Source organism: Chenopodium quinoa, unplaced genomic scaffold (assembly GCF_001683475.1).
Source record: "Chenopodium quinoa cultivar QQ74 unplaced genomic scaffold, ASM168347v1, whole genome shotgun sequence".
Classification (NCBI taxonomy): domain Eukaryota; kingdom Viridiplantae; phylum Streptophyta; class Magnoliopsida; order Caryophyllales; family Amaranthaceae; genus Chenopodium; species Chenopodium quinoa.
The window spans coordinates 2568128-2594248 of NW_018744633.1; the positions used below are offsets into that span (position 1 = coordinate 2568128).

Below are 26121 nucleotides of genomic sequence, written 5' to 3' on the forward strand. Positions count from 1 at the left end.
ACAAGAAGGTAGATTTCTAGCTTGTTATTGCAAGAATTCGGCGCGAGAAAATAGCGTCTGTCGCTAGACGCTGACACTGTCGCCAGGCGATAGCTCCATCGTTCGGCGCTGATGCTGTTTTCTCAGCGCTAATTCTTACATGCCTTGGCAGCTTTATGTTCTTGAATTTTCCAGTTTTTTCGTAGCGTTATTTCAACTTTAATTGTGAAAGATATTTCCCTAATTTCCTACGTGTAAAAATCCTATGTTTTTTGACGCATTCGGATGGTATTTCCAATGCGAACCTTTTTATGCTTATGCCAATAATGTTAATCAAAATTACTCACATGAAATACTTAGAACTTTTTGAGTCTCGTCCACTAATTCTAAATCATTGCCAAAATAAATTTTAGAAATTAAAATAGAAATCATCCCTAGTGGAGTCGCCAAAAAACTGTAGGGAATATTTCAAGCAACTCACACTTGAGACCCACTGTGATCATACACTTAAGCATGGTGGCGTCCAAAGGGAAGGAAGCTAGAGTAAAAGAGTCCCATACAAGTTTTAGGAATTTGTAAACCGTTCACAAGGTTAAGGTTACACCCCTTAACGATCCAGGAGATCATTAACTCCAATAGGTCTGGAACCTTGACTGGAAGTTTGGGGATGAAGGTACAAATCCAACCTAAAAAAGATTAAACTTGCCTTAAAATACCTCTACTTTATTCTTCTCGAATTCATGTGCGCTTTCTGACTAACATGTAATTAATAGAATAACCCTAAACCTGTTTAATCTATGTTGGTTGAATATTAATACACAAAAAAATCTATTATTGGCGATCACTTGAATTATAATCATATTAGCCTAAATAAGATTATTAGTTATCTTATTAGGCGTGATTACAAGTACAAATTCTCTTTAAGCATGTATAAAAGGCGTGATCAAGCAATAAAAATAATAACATATGTATAATAACAATCAACAATCATCATCAAAATAATAATATTCTCAATATCAAAGCACAATGATAATATTAGCAAGATCCTAGGCTTGATACTAACAAGATTAATAACAATCTTTGCATGTCACTAAACATTAAATCAATTAGCCCTAACATGATACTAACATGATATTATAAAAGAAATAAGAAGAATAAAAAACATACATGATATTAGAAATTTTAGTTATTACCCTAAACATTATACTAGGAAGCAATAAAACATCCTAACATGATACTAGGAATCAACAAAATAATCTATGCATGATTTCTACATCAAAAGAATAATTAAGTTACTTACTTGGATGCCTCGTATCTCTTTCTAATAACAAAATACACACGTTATTAACTTCAAGGAAAAATATTAAAACAGTAAATCTAATCAAAGAATTGTAATAAGGTTTGGGACCAAACCTTCAGAAATTATCAACCTTTCACGTCTAGGGCGAAGGCAACCTCGAACTTGGTTAGGTGAGTTCAGAGCTAATGTATGTGGAATTTTGTAAAGGGGAAAGTTTAGAAAAAGAATAGAGAGAGAAGGAAATATTCTAGCTTTTAAAGAGAGAAAGAATTAGAGAATTCTGGGTTTTGAATGAATGTAAACGGGGAGATACGACCCCTATTTATAGAAAAAATAGCTCGGGATACGATAAAAAAGAGTTTGAATCCTATTCGGAATAAAATACCTCATTTCGCCAACGACAGGAGTTAGCGCCTGTAGACACCCATTTGTGTCTCCCCAAAACCAAACCCAGTGATAAGTACCTTTCACGTCGAATCATAATCGAATGAAGCGAAAGTGTGGAAAGTCTAGTGTTGCGGATAATTTTAATTTATTTTCTCTTCTTTCTGTTTTTGAAAACTTATTTTAAGAAAACAACCAATCCAGTTTGGTTGGTCCATGATATGGGTCCAATAGTAGTGTAGTTGGATAGGGCTTGACAAGAGCTTTCCAATGATATATGATAAGCCCAATTCCGATGAATGTTGAGGAAGTTATGGCCAATTTACTAAACTGGGCCGGTTTGAGCTTTATACGCGGCCCAATGATCCTGGGGAGGGCCTAATATGATTTATCATTCCTAATGAAATTAGGAATGGTTTTAGTCTTCTAGATTCTTCTAGAAGGTTCTTTTCATTCCTAATTCAATTAGCATTGATAAATTGACTTTTGTTGACTTTTCAGAGTTTTACTTAAAATCAAAAAGCATTTTCGAGGAAAAGATACGATTTTATCCTCCAGTACGGCAAATTTATCTGATTTTCGAAAACGCGTCAAAAACAGGCCTGGCGCCTGACTCCAGGCATTGGCGCCAGGAGCTAGGCTTGGCGACTTGCGCTAGTGTTGGCGCCTGGAGCCAATCAGCTAGTGTTGGCACCAGCTCTGTTTTAGGTGCGCCAATGCTTTGTTCTGTTAATTTATCTTTTTGGCTGATTTCTCTATAAATAACGACGTAAAAACTCCGTTTTCATTCACCAATTCTCATCAACAATCAGTTTTAATTAATATTCACCTACAATCCGTTTTCATTTGCTAATTCTCATCAAGATTTCCTTAATCAATTCATCCATCTATCTCTTTTCTAAAACTTGCTTTTTCATACAAAATTCTGCATTCACAATATCTAGAAACACCTAGCCATATTCGAAGTTGCCTTCTCCCTAGATGTGAAAGGTTTAATTTCTGAGAGTTTGGTCCCAAATTTCTATTTCAATTATTTAATTTAATTGTTTGTTTATTATTTTCCTTGAAGTTACTAACGTGTGTATTTTGTTATTAGAAAGAGGTACGAGTCATCAAAGTAAGTACTTTAATTATTTTTATTGATATTATGATGTAGAAATCATGTTTAAATTGTTATTATGATATTCCTAGTATCATGTCTAGGGTAATTTTAATATTAAATATGATTGTTACGATGCCTCCTATGTTCTTCCTAATATTTATGATTGTTAGTATCATGTTAGGGTTAAAGATTTTATTTTTATTGTTTAGTGACATGCTAGGGTTTGTTATTAATCTTGTTAGTATCATGCCTAGGATCTTGCTATTTTTATTATGCTTTAACATGATTATTATTATTATTATGATTAACATGATTATTATTATGGTTAATATGATTGTTATTATGATGATTATTTCATTGTTATAATTTTATGATCATGATTATATTTATTATTTTGTTGTTATGTTGCTTGATGATTATTTATTTATTGCTTGATCACGCCTTTTATGCATGTTTAAAGGGAATTGGTACTTGTAATCACGCTTAATAAGATAATTAATAATCTTATTTAGGGTTAATTTGATTATAATTCAAGTGATCGCCAATAATAGTTTTATTTGTGCATTAATATTCAACCAACATAGATAAACAGGTTTAGGGTTAATCCTATTGATTTCATGTTAATTAGGAAGCGCACATGAATACGATCAGAATAAAGTAGAGGCCTATTATCAGGGCAGGTTCAATATCTTTTAGGTTGCATTTGTACCTTCATTCCCGAACCCTTATTTGGTTCTAGACCTTATGGAGTTGACGATCTCTTGGATCGTTAAGGGGTGTAACCTTCCCCTGTGAACGGTTTACAAGTTCCTAAAACTTGTTGGCGACTCTTTTGCTCTATCTTCTTCCCTTTTGGACGCCACCGTACTTTAGTGTATGATCACAGTGGGGTTCAAGCTAGGGGTTAACACTTGAAATTTATTCCCTACAGCGCCAGACGACAGGAGCAGCGCCAGGCGGCAGGTAGCAGCGCCAGGCGACAGAACTGTTGTTTAGTGCTGGGACAGTTTTTTGTGGGATTTTGTTTTTCTCAAATCTTTTGATCCAAAAGTCAAAATAAGTTATATAATATGTCGTTGGAAAGATATTGAAGTCTACTATCCAACCCAATTAGAATCAGATTAAAATCTTGTGCATATAAAAAGATATGGCCGAAAAAGTGGAAGGATGTCAGCTTTGGATAGAGTTTCGTATTTCTTTCATATCTTTTTCGTTATAGCTCTGAATTAATATTATAATATATCATTGGAAAGATAATTTCAAGATCTATTTAACTATAGAAGGTTTGGATAAAGATTATAATTCACAAAAATAATATCTGACTGTCTTTGAACATCTTTAAATTCGAATAGAATTAGGACTTAAAAAAGGAAAGTTTTATTCAATATCAAACTCTTTGATTTTATCATTTCAAAAAGGATAATTAATATCTTTTTGAAACTCATAGAAGCTTCTAATAAATCCTAATTAGTTTAGGAATAGGATTAAACCTTTGGACCCTCCACATGATCATTGGGCCGTAGGTAAAATCCGGCTTGGGCTCAGTTTAGTATTTTGGCCATAACTTCCTCATTATTAATCAAAATTGGGATTGTTGGAAAGGTCTTTTCGAGCCCAATCCAACTAAACCATTATTGGATCCTTATCATGGACCAAACCAAACTAGATTGGATATTTTCATAAATAAAGTTAAAGAAGAAACATTTTTTAAAACAAAAAGAGAGATATTTTAATAAAAACATCCACATCACTAGACCTTTCACACTTTTACTTTGTTCGATACTCAAATGACATGAAAGGTATTCCTCACTGGGTTTGGTTTTGGGGAGACACATTTAGGAGTCTACAGAAGCCCCCACTTTGACTGAGTTTGGAGAAACGCAAGTTTCAAAAACAAAAGTCAAAAGTAGCGATAGGGACGGATAATGTCCAAACGTTCTGCAATCCTAAATCATTCTTGTAACGCCAATACCTGCAAACTAGCGTTAATTAAACAGATAAAAGAGTTAAGAAACACGTATCTTGCACCGTCGAGCACACGTCTCTGAAGAAACCGATTTGGTTTGACGAAGTTCCTCAAGCTAGGGAATGCCATCTTGTCGTTGTTGATGTTGTGGTCGTGCTTCGTCGCCGTTGATGTTCACTCGTCTCAGAACAAAAGTGATTCGTTTTTAGGAATGTTCACTCGTCTCTGAACAATGGAGCTTTTAGAGGGATGTTCACTGTCTCTGAACAATGGAGCTTTTGGAGGGATGTTCACTCGTGAACAATGGAGCTTTTAGAGGGATGTTGTCTCTAAACAATGGACCTTTTGGAAGAAATGTCCATGCGTCTATGAATAAAATAGCTTTAATAGGATTCCCACGCGTCTCTAAGAAAAAGATCTTGAAAAGAAATGTCCACGCGTGTCTGAACAAAGAGCTTTGAATGATATGCCCACGCGTCTCTGAGCAAAAGAGCTTTTTGACATGTCCACGCGTCTCTGAAGAAAAGAGCTTAAATAGGATGCCCACACATCTCTGAGCAAAAGAGCCTGATAGGAAAATCCACGCGTCTCCGAACAAAAGAGCTTTGATACTTGAATATTTGTTGAGATCATCCGGTTAGCTGCGAACAGGAGCTTTGCTAAATGGTTGTATCCTATAAAAATCAAAAGATTGCAAAAGACTTTGCTGGTGTTTTTCTTAGGGTTGACCTAAGGTGATTGACTGACTTGAGGTGGACTCAATGTGTTTTGACACGTGTGTGAATCTTGTATAATTTAATGCGTTTTGACACATGTGTTAGACTCAATTCGAGGTGACATGACTCAACGTACATGAATCGTGTGTGCATTATAATGTGATAGTGCGACTCGAAAATGCAAAAAGGCAAGCAAAAAAATTACGTCATTTTTTGTGGAGGGTACCGACTTTCTCCCGAAAAAGAAAGACGCAAAAGGGAAGAAGTGAAGTGTTTGATGGTGCATGTTGAATGAGTTTAGTCAAATGTATGTGTCCACGTTGTATCTCATAGTGAAAGGATTAATTCATCCTAAGCTATCTGAATTGTTGACTTGATAATGAAAGTATTTGGGTAATTTAGGCAGAGAGGCTAAGCACTTCATACTTTGTGATGCAATGATGATTACACCGATGAGTGATTTTGATATGACAAGGCATGCATGCTTCAACATTGTGTTAAGATTTTATGACAAAGGGATCCTAAGAGGTGGATTATTTGGTCATGAATATGTGGCGTGTGTGAAAGTGATACAAAAGTTATGCTGCAAAGGCTAACATTATGGAGAAATATTATTTCAAGAAGAGTCAAATAGTGGTGACTCTTAGGCTAGGTAGGCTAATGATGTAGGGATCAAGCCCCCAAGTCTAGCTCTAAATGGATAAGGATGACCATAGGAGATCCCTTGATATGATCAATTATGAACGTAAATATGAATGCATTTTTATTACAGTCGCACCCCAATGTGAGGTTGCCTACGTTTCCGTTAGGAATCTGGCCGAACGTAGCTCTAACCGAACCTCGCACAAGTGTGTGTATACCTCAAAGAGGTATTTTATGGGTTGTAACGTGGTTAGGATAAAGGTTGAAGAAGAAGGGGAATGAAGGCTCAAGACCATAGATAAGCCCCCAAGATGTACAATCTTGCATTTTAAAACTTTATATGTTAACGCTTGAGGTTTCTTCACTTTTTAATTCTCTCTTTTTTTTTCTTTATTATTTTTTGCTCTCTTTTTTCTTTTTGCTTTTGCATTTTTATTTGGATAAGTGTGGGCAATCCCGATCATGCGGTCTATCACTCACTTGGCATTCATGTTTCTCAGACACGGTACCTAGCACTCGATAAGAGACGCAATCTGAGACGTGTTCTTATCAAAGATATATTCATATCAAAGACATTGGAACACTCACCCTTTTGTACACTTTTATTATTTTTTTGTTTGCCTTTTGCTATTTAATCTTTTAAAATCGCTCAAGCTTTTGAAATTGCATAAGTTGCACACCATCCCATCCCAAGGTTAAGAAGATGTGGGTTGAAAAAATAAAAGTCTATCGTTAGACGACAAGAAATGATTATATATTTGAAGGGTGAAAGGTGATATGATAGGCTACAAGGGGTGCCTCAAATCATTGGTATACCTTATGCTTAGTTCAACATAGATTTTTTTTTATGCAATGCAATGCGATGATCATATGCGAGAAAATAAATGCTCATTTTATTAAAAGGTAAAAAGAAAAAAAATCTAAAAAAATAAGATCTAAGGTAAATAAAAGGTGCATATGCTAGACTTATTGGGGAAAGGATGAATAAAAGAAATAGAAAAAGAGGTCACAAAATCTTGTCGTTGAAGCTCGGCTCGTGTCTTGCGCTCTTATTATCACTCGGTCTTCTTGCTAACTGGCGGTATGGGAAGCTTGTTATTATCGATCAAGTATTGGATGACCTCTTTTAGCTTCCAACAGCTCTCAGTAGTATGACCCCTACCTTGATGGTACTTACAATGTGCATCTGGGTTCCAACTAGGCAATCTCTTCTCATGTGCGGGATCTTGAATAGGTCCAATGGGAGTAATGAGTCCCTTGGCATGGAGTCGATCGAAGGCAGTATCATATCTCATCCCAATAGGAGTGAAATCTTTCCTTAGTTGCTTTTTAGACCCTTAATTTTCCATGGCTAAGACTTCATTGAGATCAAAGGTACTAACATTGTTACTAGAGTGGGTGTTTTTGGAAGAAGAAGGATTGTCGTTCTTATTTCCTTTCCGGCCACTGTTGCTGCTATTGTTAGTAGCTTTTTGCTTTGCAAGGTCGTCTTCGATTTCAATACCTGTGTCATAGACGGCTTCGAAAGTATTCAAGTTATGTTGATATTTCAAATGCTTCAAATACTTGTCTTGAAGGTTCTTCATGAACATCCTTACAGACTCCTTTTCAGTAGGGACCTCGACCATATTAGCAGAAGTTTCCCTCCCCTTGTTAAAGAAAGAAGTGAACCATTCGTTTTCCTTTTGCTTTAACATCTCAAGTTGTCTATGGTCTGTTTCAGCTTGAATGTTGCACTTATATTTATCAATGAAAGCGTTTATTATTCCATCCCAAGTAGAGGTCTTCTCTTTATCAAGAGAAAAGAACCAATGTTGACAAACGATTTCTAGAGATAGTGAGAACAAAGAGTGAAAAATACTCCTATCAATTCCCTTAATGTTCATTATGGTTTCAAAAGCCCTTAAGTGAAAATAAGGATTGTCCGTTGGCTTGAACTTAGGGATGTCGTTGGCATTGAACTTCTGCGGAAGAATTTCTTTGTCCACTAAGACCCCTTGTGAGCTAATTCCCTGGAACCTATAGTCATTGGATAGTTGCTCAAGATTTCTTGCATGAACTCCATTTGTTGTTTCTTCACAGGGTCATTCATTTGAAGGGCCATAGCCTTCATCAATTTAGTTACGTTAGCCACGTCCTTCCTAAGTTCGTTGACTTCTTCCTGAGACGCCAATATCTTCTTAGATTTTCTTTTCCAACTAATTGGTTTGTCAAAAAGTAGTACTTGAACAAAGGTGTTGTCCTTGATTAAGCGCCATTCTCTCCTTGACCAAGTGTTGTGGAAAGGGAAATTATGGATACTTTTGTTAATTATTTGACTCAAACTCTATTCAACTTGCAGTAGATGGAAGAAAGTAGGAATAATGAAGGTTGTGATATGGAGAAAGCATGTAGAGAGTGAAAAGACGATGTAGATGGAGAGATATGAAAAAATTAGGAATTGAATGTACCCCCAACTCAAGTGACAGAAAAATCGACTCATGCATGAACCTAAGACATGGTCATGATGACATATACACAAAGTGTTTGCTAAGGCTAGTGAGTGTAGGTGACATGTTTGACTCGTGTCATGACTATGTGACTAGACTTAAACAATGACTAAGTTAGGACTTCACGTATGTGCACTTAACTGGACAGGCTGTAGTATTTTAGTCATAACTTTTTATCTGTGACTTCAAATTAAACGAAACCAACGCCAAATGAAAGATAAAACTCGGGCTACAAATCCGTAGGTTGTATAACTCGTAACTCTTCCTAGAACTCCGGCTATGACCAAAACAGGTTGACGCTTGTGCAGTATACGAAAATTAAAAATCCGGGTTGACTCAAAGGAACTATGACTCGATTTTAGACGTATTTATTAGCCCAAATTAATTAATAAATTAATTAAGCAAATTTTTTTAGTCCTTGGTCAGTTTATTTAAGCATATTTATAATTACAAGTCGAACCAAACGGTTAGTTTAATCACATATAAGTATGCACAAGCAAGTAATGCACAAGTAGTCAAGTAGTCACAATATGATGTAATAAATTTGCAACCTAACCATGGCTCTAGTTCTCTAAAGTTCAGGATATGGGTTAGTCAAAAAGGGTCCATGGTTATGAGTCCGGATGCACCGCGCGGAAACCTTACCTTTGGAAGGTTTGGTGCGAGTGGATGGGACCCCGCAAGTTAAACTTGCTTCCATGGTTTGGTGAATTCACAAACTCGGATGTACCCTTCGTTGCCAGGAGCGTTCGATTGGGTAGATGGAGCGTGAATTCCCAGAGGGTTATGGCCATATGTAGAACATATATGGGTTTCAGAAAAAAGGGGAAAACTCAATCAGGAATTAAAACCAAGCAAATAGTACTAGAAAACTAGTTAAAACAAGAAGGTAGATTTTTGGCTCGGAATTGGAAGAATTCGGCGCAAGAAAACAATGTCTGTCGCCAGGCGACAGCGCCATCGTTCGGCGCTGACGCTGTTTTCTCAGCACTAATTCCTACATGCCTCAACAACTTTTTGTTCTTGAATTTTCTAGTTTTTTTATAGCGTTATTTCGACTTTGAATTTTGAGAGAGGGAAGGTCTAGGAAAAAGAAGAAAGAGAAAGCTTCTAGCTTTAAGAGAGAGAGAGAGAAAGAGATGATGGTTATAAATGTAGATGATGATTGTTAATGATTTGAAAATAGGGAGATACGACCCCTATTTATAGGAAAAATAGCACGGGGATCAAAGAAAATCATATTCGGAATAAAATACCTCCTGTCGCACGACAGAAGTCAGCGCCAGACGACAAGCTCGTCATCAGATGACGAAGGCCAGCGCCAGGCGACGAAAGTCAGCTCTTGGCGACGACTCTTTCGTCTCGCGCTGGTTTAAAATTCAACGCGCTTTTACACGCGAAATTACCTTCTAAGCCGATTATAGGTAATTTTGCATCTAAGCAGATTTAAAATCAGATAATTCTGCATCTAAGCAGATTTAAAATCAGATTTAATATATTTTATTCAAAATAAAACATCTTTAAAAATATAATTATCAATCCTAACCTCATTAGAATTAAAGAGAACCTTCTAGATATTCCTAGAAGACTAAAATCAATCCTAATACTTTAGGAATAATAATCAATAGGTCCTCCTCTAGATCATTGGGCCACATTAGAAATCATTGGGCCTAATTTAATTTAATCTATATAATTCCTCATAATTTATCGGAATTGGACTTATAATATATCATTGGAAAGCTCTTTTCGAGCCCAATCCAACTACAATATTATTGGACCCTTATCATGGACAAAACCAAATTGGAATGACCATTTTCATAAAAAAGAGCAAGAAAAGAAATATTTTTAAAAATAGAAAGAGAAACATTTTAATAAAAACAACCTCACCTAATACTTTGCACACTTTTACTTCGTTCGATAATAAAATGACGCGAAAGGTTTTCATCACTGGGTTTGGGTTTGGTTTTGGGGAGACACAATTGGGTGTCTACAAATTGCAGAATACATAGGTTTAGCCCCTAAAACATAGCAAACTTAAGCTGAATTCCATAAATCAACTTCAGATTGTACACCATTAGTAGTAATCTGTATCAAATTCTGTGAGCTAATAATAACCCCCACCTTTGCCTGACCATTACTAGACAAGTTAACCTCCTCATCAACAACATTCTTGAACAAATTATCTCTCCAAGAATTCCTACTACTATCATTAGCAGCAGCAGATTGAAAAACAAGGTTTCTAATAGCAGTAGTTCGTAAAATAGAGCATTAAATATCTGGGTTAGTAGAATTTGGGGAAAAATTACTTACCCTGTTTCAAAAGCTCAAAGTTCCATCATCAATCATCAATGGTGTAGGATTGATGAACCCACTACTAGCAATCCCAAAATCAGAGGTATTATCGAACTCATTAATGGAGCTCGAGGAATGATGGATTACTTGAAGCCAATCATTAAACTCCTGGTGCTGCAATCGATCCTCTTCAGTAACCTCCTTCACTGGTATCTCTTCCTCCATTGAATACTTCAGCCAGCTTCAAAAACATCATCCGAAGCAATGCTCTATTCCATTCGCTTCGTATAATTCCGGGTCTTAGGTTTTAAAGTTTGTTTTAATTTTTGCTTCTTCTTCGATTTGGAGCTAGAATTCTTGCTTCCCTTCGATTTTTTATCCTTAGCCATGGCTCAATCGAAAGATTTTAAGGTAAAAAATGGTAGGTTGCTAGGATTTTCTCTCTCTAAGATTTTTTTGTATATTAATATTACCTCCGTCCAATAATACTTGGGACATTGGGGTGGACACGTAGCTTAAGAAAACTACGAGTTCATTTCTTATATACAAGATTCACTTTTGTATTTTATATTGCAATAAAACAATGGGTGAAGGTTGGTGGGGGTAGTGAGGAGAGAGAAAATATGGGAATATATTAATATTATTTTATTAGTGGTCTCATTTCATATTTAGTAACATGTCTTATATTGTGGGACAGACGAAAATAGGAATTGTGTCAAGTATTATGGGACGGAGGGAGTATATAAGCAATTGACTAAGAATATCAACCATCATTATTATAGAATAAGACATCATTATAATGATATCAGACACAAAATATAGATAAGCTAACAAAACAGTGATATAAGCCAATAACAAAAATATATCTGACAAGAAACATCTAAACCAATAAAATAAACAAATAAGCCAAAATTTAAGTATATAAACCATAATTAAGATAAGTAAAAAGATAAAACATATTAGACAACAAAAAGATATATTTTACACAACAAAGAAAAACATATGAGCCAATAAGCAATCAAAATGATTATATAAGGCAACCTAATAAATATATCGCCCAAAAATATCATCATATAAGCCATCAATATGATTATATAAGGCAACACAATAAATATATCATCCATCAATATCACCATATACAAGCCAACATAAAAATCTTATCAGACAGTATATGAAAAATATAAGCCAAAAAAATCAGGCAATTAAGAAAACATTTTAGCCAACGGAAGATTTCAAGTAAAACAATCAAAATATTAGCCAACACAAAAATTATATAAGTCGAAAGATCATACCTAGATTTTGTTTGATTTTTTTTGTTTTGAAGTACCTTTTTCTGCTTTAGATTTTCTGTAACTAAAAATAAATAATCAAAAAACAACATAAAAATACATTACAAAATCTAAAAGGACATAAAAATTGAACAAAGACCTAAATGAAATTTACGATACAAAATACGATATCATAAAACCCTAAGAAGCAAAAGCAAATGCTAAAATAAAAACAGATACATTAAATTGAAAATTCAATTAATTAAACACAAACAAAGCATAAGTTGAATTACGATGAAAATATATACTAATAGCCTACATTTTGAATCAAAAAATTACATTACAAATAATGAAATAACTAACAGTTTAAAGCAGCAGTAAAAGAAACAAAATGTATACTGAATCATATACATATATATATGTATATAGGGGAGGGATCCGCTGAGAATAAGTCCATATGTGAGAATTCATACTTATATGAGAACTGATTTAAAATTTAGAACATGTGAATTAAAATTTAGAACATGCGAGTTAAAATTTAGAACATGTGACTTAAATTAAAATTTTGAACATATGAGTAATAATTTAGAACATTTGTGTGACTAATATGTTTAGAACATCTGTTTTAAGAATTAGAACAAGTGATTAAAAATTTATAAAATTTTCTTTATGAAATTTTAAACATATGAGTAAAATGTAGACATATGATTTAAGATTATGAACATGTGAATAAAAATTTAGAACAAACTGATATAGAATATAGAAAGTGTGAGTAAATAATTTAGAACATACGAGTAAAAAAAATAGAATATACAATTTAAAATCTGGAACATATAATTAAAAATCTTAAAACACACGTTTTAAAATTTAGAACATACAAGTTAAAATTTTGGAACAAGTTATTTAAAATTTATGACATCGAACTTAACTAATTTATAGTTTAGAACATGTGAGTACTAAATTAGAACATTTGATTTAATTTAGAATACCTAAGGAAAAGTTTAGAACATCAGATTTAAAATTTAGAACATGCGAGTAAATATTTAGAACATAAAGAGTGTTCTCACATAAGAAAATTTCTCACGAGAGTCTTCCCCTATATATATATATATATATATATATATATATATATATATATATATATATATATATATATATATATATATATATATATATATATATATATATATATATATATATATATATATATATATATATGTATAAACAGTTCATAGTAAAAAAAAGGGGAGTGCTAAACGCAACCTAACTTTACTTAGCGCAGCCTCTATTCCACTCATTTATTAGATGTAGGGAGAAAATAACCATTTTATTTTTTTTTTCCTCTCAAGTAATATCTAATAACAAGAGTGCATTAATTTAACTTAAAATACATTGAATTTGCAATGGGTAATAATTTTTACATTAGCCTCTTCGAATTTGATAAGAATCATACGAATCTATTATGTGTAGAATCAATAAAATCACTTTTCATCCTTCAAAAATAAATAAATAAATAAAACCACTTTTTAATATTTCGTTCAAATTGTATGAAATGATTGAGCCTATTTCGTGTGTCACCCAACTTCATCTGATCCGTGTTCATATTCATTAGATCTCGGAATATTGTTCGCTAATTGATTATGTGGAATGGAAAACAGGCAAAAATGTCGTGAAGATGATTTTAGCTTAGAAGGGTATTTATGGTATTTAGGAGGGGTGTATAGTAGAGTAACTAGAGGTTGCGTTTAGCAATCATGAAAAAAAAAATTAAGAATTAAGGGAAAAAATGCATACCTAAAGTTGGAAAGAAGTGAATCATCAGGATGTTCTACCGTAACCTTCAGTGGCAAACGATTAACATTTTTATACCTCATTTTTTTCGATTTACGATAATATTTAACTGAGAAATCTTTCATAAAAGAAGAAAAATGCAGACGAAAATGAAGAAAATTTGCAAAAACATGTAGAAATTGCATAAGTGAAACAATTGAAAAAAAGTTGAAAAAGAAAAGAAAGAAAATTAGTAGAAATTGCAGTGAAAAAGAAGAGAAAATGGAGTTGAATATGGTGGTTTTTTTTAAAATAAGAAAATAGAGTTGAAACTGGCGGAATAAGTGGAAGAAATAAAACTGGGCTAACAGTTGAGTTGAAAGTTATACAGCCCTTTTCTCAAAAACAAAAAACAAATAAAAATGGGTTGGACAAATTTTTAAAGTTGTCGCATGAACTATTGGCTGCGACTTAAGGTTATATATGGTTAATTAACATATTTAGTAGCAATTGAATAAATAAAAAATGCAAAGTCCCTACAATTTGGTCCAACCAGCAGCAAAGGTCCCTAATGTTTGATTCGGTCAACACCTAAGGTCCTTAATGTTTGGTCCAGTTAGCAAAGACCACCCAAAGTGGTGGTAGAGGGACCAAAACCAAACTTTTCTAAATTTAAGGAGTAAAACTAAACATTTGGCAAACGTTAGGGACGTTCTTTACACTTCACTCGGCCAACACAATCAAACAAAGAGAGAAAAAATAGACTCATCCTCCCAATAATTGATAGGCTTGACTTTATTTTATCAATATTTATACTACCTCCATTTCATACTACTTGCAATGGTTTGACATAAAGAAGAGAGGAAAAATGTATAATTGTTGCAAATAATATAAAATGGAGGTAGTATATGTACATAGTATGTGTATCAAGTTTAATTATGTCAATTACTACCTCCGTTTCATATTATTTGCAACGATTAAACATTTTTTCTTTTATGTTAAATTGTTGCAAATAATATAAAACGGAAGTACCGGTAGTATTTAAAGACGGACATAATATCAAGCAAACTGGCAATTAGAACCAGCCAAAGCCAAGAATAAAGAAGCAAACTTAGCAAAGAGCGTTTTTTCTCCTGCTTTTTCCCCAAATTGAAGATCAAAATTGAAAAGCAGGATCTAAGGCTTGATCAAACTTTCCCTGAAATTCAACTCTATCATTGTCTGGGTAATTTATATTTGTCTTTGATTCTTTCCATGCTTAATTCTCGCATTTTATTTTTTTATTCTTTACATTTTACAAGGATTGTTGTTCACTATAAGATTTTCAGCTCAATTAGCATAATTTCAATGCTTACACTCAATCATACTATTTTAATATTGGTGTATATTGGGTTCTTTTTGAATAAATTAATTATTGTACTGATTGTCGAAGCCAATTTTCGATGGTATGATTAATTTGTCAGTTATGAGGTCGTATAATTTGGTGACAGTATCACAACTTTACAAGAGAGGAATTGATGGTGCATTTTTTTTGGTGTAATTTGCGTTTTTAATTGGATAAGAAAGAGGTTCTGTGCTGATTTAGGCATAACTTATGTGTTCAAGCTGTGTGGTTAGCTTTGAGATTGGAGAACTTGTTTACATCATATTTGTTTCGATTTGAGATTGGAGGAATTGATGGTGCATTATTGCATTCGAGTAATCTCTTATTTCGACTTTAGCTATGGCCTTTTATTTTTTTTTAATTATGTTTGTAAGTTATGGAGATAAAGGAAGGACTTTCCTCCTATTCCCAGAGTTGGGGATGGGGGAAGGGTGTTAGTTGGCTACTTTGTTTCCACAAGAGCTTATAGTTGTATATTCATCGTCGTTAGCTGTCATTTAAGGAGACTAAAGTGTGCATATTTTTTTGGTTGATTAGATTGAGAAGTATGTTCCTGGAATTGGTGGATGATGAAATTGTTTAGGGGGGTTTTGTTTTGGGGGTTTCAATTTTCAAATGTTGTTTTGTTGGTATTTTTAAACAGTGTTTTCTCCATTTCCTTTATGACGTTCCCTTAAATCCTTCTACTATGTATACTGATTTCCACCTCCACCAAGGGCTTCATAAAATCCTCAAACCCTTGTACTCCATGACCATAGCTGGATTGATCAGTGTCCTAACCCCAACCTAGCTTCCAATATACCCACCACCAACTTTCCCACCACCCTGCTGTGAAAATAAGTCGATGATTGAGTAAGCATGGTGCTGGCAAAGGAGGTGTAATTGTGGTCGGCAATTGGCGGTGATCATGTGGATATTGGCATGTTAAAAGTTACGATGCATAGAGATTGGTTGATTGCATATAACGTCGAGGGGTGGTAGAAATAATAGATCAACTAGGGAATACCGGAGGGGTTTGTTTATTCATCTCCTTTTCTCTAACCAAACACCATGGAGGCTTTTTTTTTTGTTGGGTTGGGGGGGGGGGGGGGGGGGGCTGGTTTCATGTTTTGTTTTTTTCCTTTTTTTTTTTTTTTAAAACAAACATCCCTTTAGTGTATTTTTGTAACTGAATCGCATCCTGGATTCCTGGTTCCTTCAAGGTATCTTCAGTTTTTTCTTTTTTCTTCTTTGAACCACATGCTACACTTATGCTAAGGATGTTTCTTTTGAGAATCAAGGGAGGAGTGGCAATGCCTTCTTACCTTCCACCCTAGAGGCAAGGGATTAATCCTCGCTGAGTAACGAGGCTCTTTTTTTTGGTGGGTGGGGGAGTGGGGGTGGTTTGGTGTGTGTTGTTCATGAGTTGATAGGCCCAGGTGAATGCATGAATACTGTTTGAAGGAATTCAAATTTAATGCTGTAATATGTCTTCATCAAACTGAGGCATTGACTATTGCATAGGAATTTGCAATTTGTTAATTTTTCTTCTTTTCTTTTCTCTGTTTGATGCCTGAGCCATCATTTCTTACTGGGTTTGCATATATTTTGGCTTGTTGATGTTAGCCTTTTGTTGTCATGAATGGAATACAGGGACTGTGTAATCCTTCAGAAAGCCCTTTACTGTCTAAAAGCTGTCAATAGTTGTGTCCTGAAAATAAGTTGTTGTGTACTGAAGGCATTCAACCATGGCGAGCTCAGATCCTGAAAAGCAGATGGCCAAAGCTGACAAGATTACTAAGCTAAGTTTTACTAGATGGAATGCTGATTGGAAGAATGCGGCGGTGCTATATGAACAAGCTGCTATTGCATTCAGGCTTGCTAAACAAAACGAAAAGGCAAAGTTAGCTTTTGAGAAAGCATCCAAGGGACAGGAGATGCTCTCTTCGCCTTGGGATGCAGCCAGATTCATGGAATCTGCTGCTGCGATGGCCAAGGAACTAGGAAGCTGGAATGAGGTTGCCGATTTTTACAAAAGGGCTTCAGAGTTGTATATTGAATGTGGAAGATCGCAGCCTGCGTCAGATGCTCTTGCTAAAGGTGCTCGTGCTTTGGAAGAGTCTATGCCCGAGGAAGCTGCACGTTTATATATAAGTGCTTGTGAAATTCTTGAAGAGGATGAAAAGGAGCAGATGGCCTTTGACTTGTATCGAGCTGCTGCTAGTGTTTATATAAAACTTGAGAAGTATGAAGATGCTGCAGCTACCTTGCTTAGGTTGGGCTTGGCAGCTGATAAGAGCAATGCCAAAAACAGCCAATGCAAGGCTTACCTAAGTGCCATCATTGTTTACCTCTATACTCATGACTTCAAACAAGCAGAGAAGTGTTACAATGATTGTCTACAAACTGATGCTTTTATGGACAGTGATCAATTTCGTGTGGCTAGTAAACTTATGTCTGCGTACAGAGAAGGTGACATTGAAGAAGTTAAACGTGTGGCACAATCTAGCACCATATCAAATTTGGAACATGTGATAATCAGGCTCGCTAGAAAACTGCCAACTGGGGAACTGCATGCAATTCGGGCTGAAGTTGCTGGGGAAGAGGGTGATGAACTCGATGAAGATAACCTTGTTTAGTTCCAGACTAAATTATGACATGACTGTGATTTTATCCCAGAAAGAAATTTTATATCTTCTCTGTGGTTCTTGAGGTATTTTGAATGCGATGGAAGTTCTTACCATGTAAAAAGTTGTTTGAGGGAGACTTGTTTGAGTTTTGTACCATGGTATTCCCTTGGATTTGTTGAAAGTTGTGTGGGACACGAATAGTAGTATGAATTTGTTGTATCTTATATTGTATACTCACTTTGTCCCAGAATACCTTTATACTTTTCTTTTTCGTCTACTCTTAAATACTTCTTCATTTCCAATAGTAAAAGGTCCTGCCCCCTATTTTCATTCAATTAAAAGAATAATTACTACTAATGTTTTAATGAAATAACAATTGATAACTGATAAGCAATAAATTAATTTCCATAATTTATAATTGGATAAATTATCCGGAATAATCCAACCTTTGCCTCATCCGCACAAAATAATCCCACATTTTGATTATTTTTAAATAATCCGACCTTTATATCTAATCCGCTCCTAATGGTCCAAGTGACTTGAAACTGGCTAAACAAGTTATTATTTGTGACTTGGAAATGTTTGCACATGTGTCAACACACAATTAGTCTATTTTTTTTTTTTTTAAAAAAAAATAATATTTAAAAAAAAACGAAACCACCTCACCTACCCAGCCCACCCACCGAAACCACCTCCTCTACCCAGCCCACTAACCGAAATTGTCACTTTGCCCTTGGATTGGCGGCTTTAATGGGTTTAATTTGCGATTTTGGGGTTGATTTGTAGGTGCTCGAAGCGGCAGCTCTAGTTGTGTGGTGCCTGCCGGCTGTTATTGGTGTAGTTTTGGTGGTTAGCAATTGATTGTGATGGTGGTTGGTGGCATCGTTTGGTGTTTGCTGAGGGGAGATTGGTTGTGATGTTGTGGCGGGTTTAAGGGTACGGTGGCGCATATGTGAATTGCGAAGGAGAAGCAACAACATTGCAGCAGTCAATCTACTTTTATGGCAATTTAGCGGGCTAGTGCTACGGTCGAGTCGGCCGGAAACTAGGAGGAAGAAGAAGGGGTGCTCGGAATCAGCAAGGGAAGGAGAGTTGGTGGCTGGATTCGGGGAGGGGGAAGGGAGATGATGGCCAGTGGCTAGGCTGCCGGAATTTGGGTTGGGTTTTTTTTTTTTTTTTTAAAAAAAAATTATTTTTATCAACCAATCAGAAGCTGACACGTGTCTAGTAACTTGTAATGACAAGTTAGGTGACCGGTTAGGACCATTTAAAGCGAAAGAGGTATAAAGGTCGGATTATTCTGGACAATTTTTCCTTTATAATTTATGTGTCATCGTGGTAAACTTTAAGAGTTTTGGGGAAGTTCCGGGGAAAAAGGGAATATATTAAAAAATCTTCATTCATTCTAAAATCAATCTAGCTAAGTGGCGAATTGAGGATTTTTTGGATGGTTGGTCACCACTAATTCTCCACTGACCACGACATTACAATCAATTACCAATACATATAAATAAAATAATTCAACTTCATAATTAGTACTCCATAACAGAAATACAAAGATTCTTTCTTTTAGAAAAAATAAATACAAAGATTCTCAAATAAGCTTACAATTAGGGGTGTGTGTTCATTATTCGGATAAAAACCAAAATCCAATTCAATTCATTCCGAATTATTAATTCAGATCGGATCCAAATTTTAAATCTGATCAGATCGGATCAAAACTTTAAATCTGATCGGATCGAATTGAAATTTTTTATAAATTTGGGTTTTTGGATCGGATCGGATTGACCTTGTTTGGATCCAAAAAACCGAAATATAAAACCATGCTTTTACAAATGAGGATACATTATATTAATCATGAAAATTTTATTGATCATTACATTAATATAAATTAGGAAAAATTGACATTTACTACCAGCGAAAGTACCTTGTGTTACATTTGCTACCTGTTTAATTTTTTATTTTATTTTGCTACAACCTAAAATCAAATAATTAAAATTTCACAACCACTTAACGGAATCCGTTAAGGTTCCGTTAGTTAAGTTTATTAAAAAAAAAAAAGAGTAACCCAGCCACCCTCTCCCCTCCCCTCAACTGCCAACCCTTCCCCCCTCCCCCTACCGACGACCGGCGCTTAAAGCTTCGGTCGGCGCCGACGCGAACCCACCTCTTCCCTTTCCCCAACCCTACACATCCAACCCCCCTTCCCTTTCCCCGTTCTTGCTGCCCCGGCCCCCACCCCGAATGAAAACCACCCCCTTTCCCTTTCCCCCATTGGAATCCGCCCCCAGCCCTGTTCCCCCCACCGAAATCGACCCCCATCCCCTTCTCTTACCCTTCTTCGGCCTTCCCTAACCCTAAAACACCACCCCAAAACCACCAAAAACGAATTTAGGTGGTTGAGTCTATATTCCCAAAACAAATTTAGAAACTTCACCCTAAAAAAAAAAAAAAAAAAAAAAAAAAAAAAAAAAGAGAAGAAGAGAGAGAGAGAAAAGAAAAAAAAAACCATAAATTAAATACCAAGAAAAACTTTATATCTTTATATAACACATGCAATTTTTTTTTTCCGTAAACTACCAATATATTCAAAAATTACATTCAAAATTTTGCATTGAATCCTTAATACATTAAATATTAGGAAAAAAACAAATCTTTCTTTAAATCTTATTTTTGTTAAATATGGAAGAGAAAATATAGAGAGATGAGAGAAGATTGTTACGTTGTATTTCATATTCCATCTAGTACGGGATATATATAATGTACATTACCTAGGGTTCCATCAATGGATAAGACCAAATACCCAACTCTAGAATATTCTAGATTGTACATAGGATAATAGTCATCCATATTTAGATATTATCATAACACTCCCCCTTGGATGACTATATATTGAATAAAACAATAACTAACATTTACTATAAAACTCGTACAAAATAATGCACATAAGATGCTGCCTCGTTAAAAACCTTACCAGGAAAATCCAGTGGGAAAAAACCATGGTTAAGGAAAAAAAATTGCAGCGCGCATTAACTCCCCCTCATGACTACATCACTTGAGATCTTTAAGACGACGCAATCCAATGCCGTAAGCTAACTTTTTGAATGTTGCTATCGGAAGAGCCTTAGTAAATAAGTCTGCTAAATTCTCACTTGAACGAATCTGCAATACATTTATATCTCCATTCTGCTGAAGATCATGAGTGAAGAAAAATTTGGGTAAGATGTGCTTTGTTCTATCACCTTTGATGTATCCTTCCTTAAGTTGAGCAATACAAGCTGCGTTATCCTCATATAAAGTTGTTGGTGCCTCTTTCCCAGATAATAAACCACAAACTTCTTTTATATGTTGAACTACTGACCTTAACCATACACATTCATGACTAGCCTCGTGAATTGCTAAAATCTCATAATGATTGGAAGAACTAGCTGCAATGGTTTGTTTCATGCAACGCCAAGAAATGGCAGCACCACCATATGTGAACACATATCTAGTTTGTGACCGACCATTATGAGGATCAGATAAATAACCTGCATCTGCAAAACCAATCAAATTTTCTTTGGACAACTTTGGAAAAAATAAACCCATATCCTTCGTACCTTGAAGGTAACAAAGTAAATGTTTAATCCCATTCCAATGCCTTCGGGTTGGACATGAACTAAACCTTGCTAATAAATTAACTGAAAATGATATGTCGGGTCGTGTATGACTTGCAAGGTACATTAATGCTCCAATTGCACTAAGATACGGTACTTCAGGACCAAGAATTTCTTCATCATTTTCCCGAGGTCGGAATGGATCTTTCTCTACTTCAAGTGATCTTACAACCATAGGGTTGCTCAATAGATGTGCTGTATCCAAAGAAAATCTTTTAAGAACATTTTCTATGTATGTTGATTGATGCACAAGGATTTCATTCTCTAGGTGCTCTATTTGTAACCCCAAGCAGAATTTTGTCTTTCCTAGATCTTTCATTTCGAACTCTTTCTTTAAATAATTTACAGTCACTGAATCTCTTCAGGAGTTCCAATGATATTCAAATCATCAACATACACTGCAATTATAACAAATCCCGATCCAAATTTCTTTATAAAAATACATGGGCTGATAGGATCATTCTTATAACCTTCTTTCAACAAATACTCACTTAGACGGTTATACCACATATGCCCAGATTGTTTCAATCCATAAAGATATTTGTTCAATTTAATACAGAAATGTTCTCGAGAACTAGATTTTGTTGCTTCTGGCAGTTTGAATCCTTCTGGGAGCTTCATGTAAATGTCATTATCCATTGGGCCATATAAATAAGCTGTGACTACATCCATCAAACGTAAGACAAGTCCTTCTCTTATTGTCAGACTAATAAAAAATCTAAAAGTAGTTGCATCCACCACAAGAGAATATGTCTCCTCATAATCAATACCAGGTCTTTAGGAGAATCCTTGTGCAACTAAGCGTGCCTTATATCTTACAACTTCACCCTTTTCATTTCTCTTTTGCACAAAGACCCATTTATATCCCATTGGCTTTACACCTTCAGGTGTACGGACTACAGGTCCGAATACTTCTCTTTTTCCAAGAGATTTTAATTTCTCTTCAATTGCTTCTTTCCATTTTGGCCAATCATTTCTTTGTCTACATTCTTCACTGGATTTTGGTTCATGATCCTCATTATTATCCATAACATCTAATGCTACATTGCATGCAAAAACATCATCGACGTCGATTTGATTGCGGTTCCATGTAATTCCAGACATGATATAATTTATTGAAATTTCTTCATTATCAGGTACCTGAATTTCTTCTTGTATCATGTCTAAAGTCTCTTCTGGAGATCCTTCGGAAATTGTTTCTTCAATTTGACCATCATCAATCAATGCTCCTTTTCTTTTCCGAGGATTCTTATCTTTGGAACCTATTGGTCTTCCACGTTTCTGACATAGTTTAGACTCATTAGCAAATTTATTTTGTCCTTCCGGGACATCTATTTTAAATGGAGCATTAACAGCTGGAATATGTGACTTGGTCACTCTTTTTGGGTCAGCAAACGAGTCTGGCAATTGATTCGCTAAAATTTGTAAATGAATTATCTTTTGAACTTCCAGTTCACATAGTTTAGTTTGAGGATCAAGATAGGATAATGATAATTCATTCCATTTAATTTCCTTTTCCAGCACTCTCTTTTCTCCCCCTAATGTTGGGAAAAGCGACTCACTAAAATGACAATCTGCAAAACGAGCAGTAAATAAATCCCCTGTTGTAGGCTCAAGATATTTAATTATTGACGGGGATTCAAACCCAACATATATCCCCAACCTCCTTTGAGGACCCATCTTAGTGCGTTGTGGTGGAGCTATTGGAACATAAGCAGCACATCCAAAAATTCTTAGATGGTAAATATTTGGTTCCTGACCATAAACCAATTGTAATGGGGAGAACTTATGATAACTTGTTGGCCTAATGCGAATTAGTGCTGCTGCATATAATATAGCATGTCCCCAAGCAGAAATTGGGAGATTGGATTTCATAAGCAGCGGTCTAGAAATGAACTAAATACGTTTTATTAATGACTCTGCCAGACCGTTTTGTGTATGAACATGTGCTACAGGATGTTCAACATTTATCCCAATGGACATGCAATAATCATTAAAAGCTTGAGATGTAAATTCACCAGCATTGTCAATCCGAATAGTCTTAATGGGAGTATTTGGAAAATGTGCCCGTAACTTAATCAATTGGGCAAGTAATCTCACAAACGACAGGTTACGAGTTGATAACAAAGACACATGTGACCATCTAGTTGATGCATCAATTAAAACCATAAAATATCTAAATGGTCCACATGGGGGATGTATGGGCCCAAAAATATCTCCTTGTATACGTTCCAGAAAACTAATGGATTCAAAATTAATTTTAGCCGGTGATGGACGAATAATCAACTTGCCTTTGGAGCAAGCAGCACATGAAAAATTATTATGAAGAATCTGCTGGCTCTTCAAAGAATGTTCACATGAATTCGTAATTATTTTTCGCATCATTATTGAACCGGGATGGCCTAACCGGTCATGCCAAACAACAAAATCATCAGTAAACTTCTGGTTTACTATAGCATGAGCTTCAATAGCATTGATTTTTGTGTAGTACAAACCACTAGAGAATGTGGGTAGTTTCTCCAAAACATGTTTTGAGCCTTGAGTTATATTTGTGATTTGAAGGAATTCGTTATTTTCTTCATTAATTGTCTCAATATGATAACCATTGTTGCAAATATCCTTAAAACTTAATAAATTTCTTTGAGACAATGGGGAGTATAAAGCATCAATTTTATAGTGCCTCCTCCGGAGCCCTCAATGATATTTGTACTACCCGATATGGTACTCACATTAGTTCTTTTCATCATCAAATGAGAGAAATATTTTTTATTTTTAAGTATTGTATGAGTAGTTGCACTATCAGCAAGACATAATTCTTCACCATTCATAGCAAATTGAACTTGAGTTATATCCATGTTATTCATGAAATAAAATACATGTCAAAATATTAAGCATAAAAATAATGATGATAAAATAATTAAATCAATAAAAACACTCAAATAGATCATAAATTTATAAAGCAAAAGTCCTTATTACAACGAAAGAAATAAACTTAAGTAAATCACTAGAATAATCAAACATAAGTCTTATACTTAAAAATGACACAAAACAATATAATTTTAATTATTCCCTTCTGGGGCAGTGAAGAAATCAGCAATTTCTAAATGAGTTGTACTGCCAAAATCAATATTATTCTCTTTCGGGGAAGTAAGGAAATCAGCAACATTAAATTGATTGGCATTGCCAAAATCAAAATCACCTTCACCATCTTCAAGAACAAGGTTTGCCTCAACTTTCTTTCCATTTTTCAATGATTCTTGGTAAAGTTCAATAAGATGCTTTGGAGTTCTACTAACCCGAGACCAATGACCTTTTCCTCCAACCCGGTAACATATATTGGTATCACTTTTCTCTTTTTCATCCCTACGTTCCCACTTCTGGTGGGAATGTGAGTTTGTGAAATGATCTCCACGACCTCTACCATATCCATGTCCATGACCCCGGTCGCGCCATTGTCCACGACCACGACCTCTACCTCGACCACTATTGCTGGAATGGTCTCTGTTTTTAGTTTCTTTCCTGTTACGGGTTGTCACATTTGCTTCAGAGAATGGAGTAGAGCCAGTAGGACGTGATTCATGATTTTTCATTAACAGCTCGTTATTTTGCTCAGCCACAAGAAGACAAGATATTAATTCAGAATATTTTTTAAAACCTTTTTCTCTATATTGTGTCTGCAGGACAATATTATTAGCATGGAAAGTGGAGTATGTCTTTTCAAGCATTTCTGCATCAGTAATATTTTCTCCACATAATTTCAATTGAGAAGTTATTTTAAACATAGCTGAGTTATATTCACTAACAGATTTAAAATCTTACAATCTTAAATTCAACCATTCATAACGAGCTCTAGGGAGTACCACTATTTTTTAGTGATCATACCTTTCCTTTAGATTACTCCAAAGGATTTGTGGGTCTTTCACAGTTAAATATTCATTTTTGAGCCCTTCATGGAGGTGATGGTGAAGGAAAATCATGGCTTTAGCCTTCTCTTGAGGTGTTGCCTTATTAGCCTCTTTGATTGTTTCACTAAGCCCTTTAGTATCTAGGTGTATTTCAACATCTAACACCCATGATAAATAATTCTTCCCGGTAATATCAAGGGCCATAAATTCGAGCTTGGCAAGGTTCGACATTTTTGCACTATACAAAATAATATTAAAAGATAAGTATAAATAAATAGTATCCAAAATATGTTCTAAACGTTATAATCATGCATAAATAGACATGATAAAAGTCTACGGTATGATGATACATTATCATCCTGCATAAATAAACTTGATACAAATCATGCATAAATAAGGACGAAATAGAAGATGAGAATGTTAGCGTGGAAAAAAAAATGGAACCTTAAATTATGTATCTTGCTCTGTATTCGTTATATATGTTGATATTCCAATAAATAAGCATGCAAAAGTAGATAAATGTTAAATTATAATTGTTATGGGCTGCGATCATACTTACATGATAGTAATAATAATATGGGATTCTAGATAAATGTTTGGTAATCCTACTCAGTTGACTAGCAATGGTGCTGATAACGTGTTGAATATGGAAGAGAAAA

General features: G+C 34.9%; 2 protein-coding genes across 3 annotated transcripts; one reads left to right on the plus strand and one right to left on the minus strand.

Moving 5' to 3' along the window:
* Positions 1 to 14963: 14963 nt before the first annotated feature.
* LOC110700958 (gamma-soluble NSF attachment protein-like) lies at positions 14964 to 18211 on the plus strand. Of its 2 annotated transcripts, none has more exons than XM_021878517.1 (2): positions 14964 to 15133; positions 16925 to 18211. In XM_021878517.1, exon 2 carries the CDS (start codon positions 17020 to 17022, stop codon positions 17908 to 17910), a length of 891 nt encoding a protein of 296 aa, XP_021734209.1. In that variant the 5' UTR covers positions 14964 to 15133; positions 16925 to 17019; the 3' UTR covers positions 17911 to 18211. The 2 variants fall into 2 exon arrangements, with proteins under 2 accessions (XP_021734209.1, XP_021734210.1); XM_021878518.1 differs by having other exon boundaries at positions 17010 to 18211.
* Positions 18212 to 24616: 6405 nt separating this feature from the next.
* On the minus strand, positions 24617 to 25693 carry LOC110701570. The gene is made up of 2 exons (XM_021879202.1): positions 25440 to 25693; positions 24617 to 25355 (listed from the first exon to the last, which is right to left on the minus strand). Exons 1-2 carry the CDS (start codon positions 25691 to 25693, stop codon positions 24617 to 24619), a joined length of 993 nt encoding a protein of 330 aa, XP_021734894.1.
* Positions 25694 to 26121: the final 428 nt, after the last annotated feature.